Source organism: Austrofundulus limnaeus, unplaced genomic scaffold, assembly GCF_001266775.1.
Source record: "Austrofundulus limnaeus strain Quisiro unplaced genomic scaffold, Austrofundulus_limnaeus-1.0 Scaffold2365, whole genome shotgun sequence".
NCBI lineage: Eukaryota > Metazoa > Chordata > Actinopteri > Cyprinodontiformes > Rivulidae > Austrofundulus > Austrofundulus limnaeus.
In genome coordinates, this window is record NW_013954767.1 from 1 (window position 1) to 8,230 (window position 8,230).

At 39.7% G+C, this 8,230-nt stretch overlaps 1 protein-coding gene across 1 annotated transcript; it reads right to left on the reverse strand.

The window, feature by feature from the left end:
- Positions 1–2,384: 2,384 nt before the first annotated feature.
- socs1a (suppressor of cytokine signaling 1a) lies at positions 2,385–4,933 on the reverse strand (the record flags this gene model as incomplete). Its single annotated transcript, XM_013999599.1, is given in 2 exon segments — positions 2,385–3,866; positions 4,752–4,933. A coding segment is annotated over 1 exon segment (624 nt). The 3' UTR covers positions 2,385–3,186.
- Between the last annotated feature and the right edge of the window lie 3,297 nt (positions 4,934–8,230).

The following is an 8,230-nucleotide window of genomic DNA, read 5'->3' on the forward strand; positions in this document are numbered from 1 at the left end:
GTGTTTTGTTGGTGTATATTTAATATATTTCTAATCGCTATTTCAATCTTTCTATCTTTCTAATTACTTCTCTGTTTTTCTCTCTGTCTCTATTTTCGCTTCACTTAAAAAAATCACTAATGATGAAATAAATAAACTAAATAAACTAATATTTGGTTTCGTTTTCTACTGAAGTGACACAAAAAAAGAAAAAAAAAGGATCCTTTCCATTAATGATTCTGAACAAATTTCTAAAATCAGGAGTTCATTCCTCTTCTGTGAAATGTTAGTTTCTGTATGTTTAAAGAACAGAAAAGTCCAAGCGGAGGATTCCACCGAAAATCAGCTGATAAGCAACACCGTCACACAACACCTCACTTCACTTTTCACTTCTCAAAATAGTCGGGAATGTCCTGAAACAGAAGTGCTGAGTAAAACCGATTCAAGTGATTCCCCGATTCACTCATCATCATCATCATCATCATACCTACATGCACTTGCACTGAAATATTAAACATTAACCTTTTGTGTCCAAACACAAGCGAGGTGTGAAGTGATGTCAACCCACACAGTGCTTAAGCCATTGTGTAGCTGACTCATGTTTAAGCTATTCCAGACATTCCAGGTATGCATCTACCTTGGGACGATAAAATTACCTCTAACTAGGCAGACTTTACTTGAAATCGCTTGTGATCACAGTCTTCGGTATGACTCACTTGTGTATGTTTGGCAACATTAATAGAGTCTGTAAAAATCCCCTTTAGGCTCACAAAGTCTCATGGTAAAATTAGGTTTTTGTGTTGYCGGTCTGGTTAGGTATTGAGCGTCAGACTGGTTGCTAAGGTTACAGCTTCAGATAAGAAGTGAAATTGACATCACTGGGGATAAAGCAACACGTTCTCACAAGTGTCACTGCCTTAGAAAAGACCCATTTAAAGCTGAAGCTCATTTAAATGTGACAGTTAGGACACACTGAAATAGTTTGACCTATGGATAATGAACCTAATACGCCTACTAGTAGCTGGTTTTAGCTTCCAAAAACTGCAGTGTAATTCAACAAACACTGAAAATGACGATTCAGATCTTAAGTGGGTTTCTAAAATTATGAATGCTTATCTAACTGGTTGAAGGAAGGAAATGACCTTCAAACAAAAGATAGGTAGTGACAAAATGTTTAAAGGGATCCATGATTAGTTGTAACATTAGACTTTATTTGATAAACATATATTTTAACTGTAAAATAAAGACTGTAAAAATACTGTAGGCTGTTTAGTTTTGTAAATTTTTAAAAATATATTTCAACAAGGACGGAGCCATTTTATTTACACATAATTCAGGGTAAATGATGATGGATAGGTCCTCGGTGTGAGCGAGCTATATCCACCCTGAAGGTTAATCTTGGACAATATCTGACGATAGACTCTTAAATGAAACCAGAGAGCGTTGAAAAATTATAAAAACCATACAGTCTACAGTATTTTTAAAGTTTTTATTTTACATTTAAAATATATGTTTATCAAATAAAGTCTAATGTTACAACTAATCTTGGATCCCTGTAGTAGAATTTTTTTGTCTCGTTTAAAACTCGGCCTCATTCTTTTTTTTCCCCTCAACGGTAACGAGTTCATACAGAAGGTGACCTCCTCAGCTGTTCTGAACTTCCTGTGTATTTCCTGGAATCTTTCAGTTTGAACTGATAGATGTGTTTCTTTGTATGAATGAGCTAACCGTAACCAGTCACACCCCGTCAGGTAAACTCGTTTTCAAGAAGAGGTCAGAGGGGAGCTTGGGGCTGCTCCAAAGGTGACTTTTAAAGAAAACACACCCCTGTGAATGATTGGGAGTGATTCATCAGTGACTGTTAACATCTCCTCACGTTGTCTCGCATTGTTTGAGTCTAGCTGGCTCCAGTGAACACTGGTGACTTTGACAAGTCGTAGTTTAATCAGCTCGTAAGTTTTAGAAAAGTTTAAATACTTTTGTTGATTTAAAATTCTAAAATGAATTTTAAATGTCTTAATCAATAAGCCGGCAAATTTCCCACTTCCTCTTAATGAAAATTCATATCTGCCCTGTGTTCACATGAGATTGAAAGTACCACACACACACACACACACACACACACACACACACCCCTCATTATGTGTCACCTCTCCCCCTAGTTCTGGTAAGTGTGTTTATATCTGCCTAACACTTCACTTACTACCAAAGTAACCCCACCCACCCATCACTTTGCCCTACAGAGATGACTCATGGCGTTGATACTGTACAATACCTTCCACACTTCCTGTCTGACTGTCTGTCTGTCTGTCTGATGTGAAACAGCCTCAAGCAAACGTGCCTGTCCCTCTTCTCCCACCACAATAAACTGGAGCAGAACTGTCCCAAAAACACAAAAATCAAAGTTAATTTAAATATATATTTATTTAAAATATCCAAAGTAAATAAAAATAGGTAAAAATGTATTTGAGAAATAATGTTCATCTGCTTTTGTATGGACAGTTAAATAAGTGGTGAGACACCTTTTTAAATATACAGTACAGTACAAGTATATATCGGGATGAGGACCAATGAATATTTCTTGCTTTTGCCAAGTCTGCACGTGGATTTGGACAGGAGAGGTGCTCGAGCCTTCAGTTCGGACAGACATTCAGATACGATGTAAACGTTCAACCTTTAGAGTGTTTTAAGTGCTACAAAAGTGAAATAGTCCCGGTGCCTCTTGTTTCAATCGTACTCTCCACCACGACTTTAAACAGTTATCAGTTCGCTCCTTTAATGTCCTTCCACAACATCTCTGYGCAACAGATCGTTCCAGTTCACGCTCTGTCACGCCGTTGTGTGCGTAGTTTGCTTTTAATGCAGCATTTTTCAACTTCCTGTACTTCCTCGACACCAGAGGATGCCCTGTCCATGTGCAACTGGGAGCAGAGTCTCTAGAGGTAGTAGATGTTAAAATGTTATGGAACGTGGTCTGATTGGAAGCTGCCAATGCTTGACTTTGGTTAGAATGTCTCTTTGAAGGTGTTCCACTGCTTTCCAGAAGAAAACACTTATCTCCTTTTATCTGMAACTGTGGTGATGCAGCCTCTATCTTCAGTCTATGATGAATAGGCGATGATAGCCCCTCTGGTGTACTGTTACTTCGTAAAAACTGCCACCTTAAAGTCAGAAACAGGACCATCAGAACTTTGCGTGGCAGGCTGCTCACAGTTTGTAAGGGAACTCCAACAGGAAATCCTGGACCACGTGAGTGACCGGCAGCTCCGAAATCTTGCTCTTTTCGCCGCACAGTCCCACAATGTGCCGCCTGCACAGCTCCTGCAGCGTGGGCTCCCATTTCCTGTACGGGACCCTCAGACTCCTCTTTGGCGAGCTGATGTAATGCTCCAAGAGGGCAAAGAGCGTGGAGAACGAGCGCTCGTTGCCTGCCAGCGAGAACCTCTGCCGCCTGTAGTCGATGCGCACGCTGACCGGCCCGCTTTTGGCGTGGTAGGACAGCGTGAAGAAGACGTCCTTCTGCCGGCTGTCGCGGATGAGGAAGCTGCCCAGAGGGGCGTCCTTCAGCATGCGGTGGGCGTCCTCCACTCCCAGAGGGCCCCAGTAGAAGCCGCTGCACTCGAGCTTGGCGGCGGTCTCGGTGATGATGTCGCAGTCCTCCTTGGAGGTGAAAGTCGGGAAGTGAGTCAGGTAGACGGAGCGGGCAGAGCTGGATCTCAGGCTTTGGTCGGACTGGCGTCGGAGCTGCTCGGACTGGGTTCGAGTGGTCTGCGGCGAGGTGCTTGACAAGGGGGTCTTGTCATGGCCTTCCACTGTGCTGCTGGCTACCATCCTACAGTGGAGAGAGGCCCAAGCCCTCTCCCATCTCTACCCACCGCACTGACATCCTAAAGGGAAGAAGAAAGCCATCTGTTATTCCTCACGACTTCAACACATGAACTGAAGAATTGCAAACAGAGCATGACGAGGAGCCACACAGAGACTCACTGTCTAACAGGACAGAAACGTTATCTACTTTCCACGAAGCTGAGCTGTTCTACATATGACTGGAATCTGTGGTTTGGCTGGTAAACCCACATCCAATTTACTGTATGCTGTCTCTAGCCACACACACACACACACACACACACACACACACACACACACACACACACACAGTGTATTTTCCACATCTCTACTTGGTATTTCATACTTTCATCTGTGATCTGTCAAGCTAAAATCTTTGGGTTTAAGGCAACAATATGGCCACAGAATCTTYGAGCGTTGCAAACTGAAACTGAACTCAATCCAAGGGAGTTTTCAAAGAGTATAAAACTTTTGAGATGCTAATTGGGTTTGTCAGAATCCGGTGGTAAAGATTAGCTAAACTTCAAATAAAAATAGTTCTACTTCTGGAGCATGTGATTACTGAAGGTCATCTAAAGCTTTGTGCTTACAAGTTCCAAAAAACTATAAACTTCCAAGAAAAACAGATAATGATTAACAGATGGTGTTTCAAAAAGAGACAAAAACTTCAGACTCTGAACTTCAGAGTCTAGATGTTGAAAACAAAAACAAGTTTTTCCACCACATTGTTGTTTATACTCGTTAATAACTTCAATTAGGTGTCACAYTGCAACTTAATTAAATAAATGTTATGTTTGTTTGGCTTAAAAAAAAAACAACTCCTAAAAAAGGCAGCAACCATGACCATTAAAAAATTAATTTAAAAAGCCTGTTAAAATAGTAGACCAGTGTAAATAAAGATATATATAAATATATACAAGTCTTACCGTTTTGTTCTAATGACAGCTGCTGTTCATGGATCTCTTGATGTAATTAAATCCCAAAAATAGAAATCCCAGTAATGCTGCTGCTGCAGAGGGCCAAAGCAGGAATCCTGCAGGAGAACAGCGACGCAGCTCGGGCTGGACGAACTACCTTTTGGTTTCAAACAAACAAATAAATAAATAAAACCTCCAAGCCTCCTAGCACAGCTGAGCCTCCTGKCCGGCCGCTGACATGTGTCAGAGTGCTGCGAAACTCTGACTTTTATGGTGGCTGAGCGATGCCAGACAGGCCCCGCCCCCTTCCTTAGCGGCAGCCGCGCAGTTTCTCTGAAAACATAAACGAAAGTGAAACTCGGCTCCTCGACTTTGTTTCTTTTCGTTTGAACTCGGTCCTGTTTGGAGAATTCTACAAAACCCGCAGAAGCCACATGACAGTGTGGCGTTTACAGAAACACTGGTGACAGATTCGTGTAATTCACGGAGCTTTCACTAAATCCTCGCGCGCTGGGGTTGTAAGGCGTGAAGGGTTTGATGTGATTTATTTTTTCATTCTTTGCCACGAAATTCGTCCACTTGGTGCAGCTTTCGCAACCGCTTTCTTTGAAAAAAAAATCACAACATAAAATAAATGGTCTGTTCTGATATGAGGAATAGGTCATGAACAATCAATATCTTACCTGCTGTAGAAAGTGCTTTAGAGCAGTGGTTCCCAAAGTTGGGGTCGGGACCCAAAGTGGGGTCCTGAAACATCAAGGTGGGGTCATGAAAAGATTTTCTAAATTAATTACATTTTTGCCTTAGTTGCCCAAAATGTATAAATGTAGAATAATAAATATTGTTATTATGCCCATGTTTAGTTGACCTGATAGAAATGTTTATCATCCAAAAATAGTTGTGGGCACAGGTCTCTGCTACTGTTATTTTGTGGGTCAAAGGCTAAAAAGTTTGCGAACCCCTGCACTTCAGAAATCAATTTAAAGCAGTAGCGCCCAAACATTTTCCCTGAGAGGGCCAAAATGAAAATCTATCCAGGTCTGTGGGCCAAATGCAGTTATATAATACATGAAATACAAATACTTTTTAAGTAAAGTACTTTATTTTTAACCATTAAGCTGTGCAATGGTCCTCTTTTGTTTTAGTCTGTGCACTTGGAGAAAGTCTGCCATACGCTCAAGTAGCAAAGGCTCATGGGATATTTCATAAATWGAMAAAATATGAGTTTTTGTGGCCTTATAAAGTGTGCAAATCTACATGTGGGGTTAAATCTGATCTAAATATTTCTTGCTGTTGTTTCATGTTTAATACTAATAAATCAAATATAAAGTCAGAAGCAAGAATAAAAACTACCTTCACTACAGCCCTTTTGTATAGTCATTTGACCAATGGAAACACCATGTTTCTACATAACAGGTTACAACCTTGTAACTTCGGCAACTGTTGGTGGGCCAAATAAATGGCTTGGCGGGCCAAATTTGGCCCGCGGGCCCCACTTTGGGCTCCTCTGATTTAAAGGGTCATAAAATAATTGGTGGTGTAATATTTTCCCCATAATTATTACGAAAACACAAAATAAGTATAAATATGTATTTATATTTGTGTAGCCTTTGCTTTTAGGGTTATTAACAAAGTTTGCGTACTCAGACCAGTAATATTTGAGATCACAAGTTTTTGCCATGAACATTTCGAGGGTCAGATGATAAAAAGTTTGGGAACCACTGCTTTAGAGGAATGTGCACAGTGTCAATTCACTCACTATAAGTATGAAATTTTGCAGTGTGGAGTGAAATGGACTTTTTCATCTACTTTATAGTGACTTTAAAACACATCAGTACACATATCAGTCAACAGATCATAATGCATTGCTAGTTTAATGAGTTGAGTAATAACTGCACTGTTCTCAGTTATTTATATCAACTGTAAAATGGTAGTTATTCAACGCCCACAATATCATTTTTCAATTTGCCTACAAATGAAAACAACATATTTAAACTCCTAATTAAACTTTGTGTGCCCCTGGGAAATTATTAATACCCTCATTTGGCCACCCCTGCCTGAAATATATCTTTAATTTAAAAAAATATATCCACTCCAAGTTTCGCTTAAATACTCAAAACTAAAAACTAGTGAAGACAACAGTCTCGTCATGTTGCGCAGAAAAGCATTTCTTTCTTTTCACAGTGTGCTTAAAATAAAAAAGAACTTGGGGCAAATCAGTTGACTGAAGGCATGAAAATGAAGTCATATCAGTTCTGTTTCTAGAGAACTTCTGCTTTTTAGTTTTGAAGTTTCTGCAGAATATGTTACCCAACTGATAAAATCAGAAAGAAAAAAAAAACAAGTTGTGACTAAATTGGGCTAACTCTATACTTTAAGAAAAATAAATGAGACTACTATGGCTCTACTTGACCATCTCTAATAAAAAAATATATATTTTTTTGCTACAGTGCAGTAATAAACAACTTATCAGTTTTCTGTTTAGGCAATAAAATAGATGTGTTGTCTCTCCCCTCATTCCAGTCTGGAGCCATAAAGTCTGACAAATAATTGTGTCATAAAACCAAACACAAAGGCAAAATGAAAGTAACAAAACCAGACTACTTGGGCTGGATCTCCTATGCAAATCCACCCTTACAATCATTCACAGTGCCTGTTTGTTTTATTGTTACACTATGTTACAATTAGCAAGTGATGCAAGACATGTTTAAAAGGATTATACAGGTGGTTTGGTTTCCGAGCCTGTTTTAAATCTTATTTAAGCTTTGACAAAGTTCGGTATGAGCTACAGCCACTCCTGATGAATGATGCATTATTTGAGTATTTTCTTCTTGTGCAGGTAACTTTGTAATGAGGTTTACAAGAACACCTGAGGTCATTACCGTGGAATGTTTTTGGGTTGCCAGACCTTGTGATGCACCTTTTTCCTTCCTTTTTTTTTTTGTTTTGTTTCATTTCTAGTATACCCTCTCACAAGTAATGTGCAAAGTCAAACAGCTCAGCCACGGAGAGCCGCCTGTGTCTCCATGCTGTCTCCTCCATGCACCTCCTGCAAATTCTTTGACAATTTTTGTAAGATTCATTTGACATATAAGTTTTGCTGCAACAGTTATAAAGAGTTGTATTTTCTAACAGCCTCYACCAGCTGATCCTCGGAGGAASCAGTTCAAATGGGACCAGTGTACTTTAGCTGCCTTTCCGCAAGAACGTCCTTAAAGTTCTGACCAATCACACAGTACGAGAAAAAAACAGAACAAAACACAAAACAGGTGAAAGAACAACCAAAGAAGGAAAAATGTCACATAACCAGATCAGCGAGAAAAGTCACCTTAAATCTGCTCCATGGACACATCCTGATGATTTTAGCTCATTTACACAACCACTGCTAACAACGAACAGGATAACTGTGCAGCAAAAAAAACCTATTTGTTCTAAAATTAGATAAATTATCAGTCAGTAGTTAGAAGCAGACAGACTGGGGATTAATA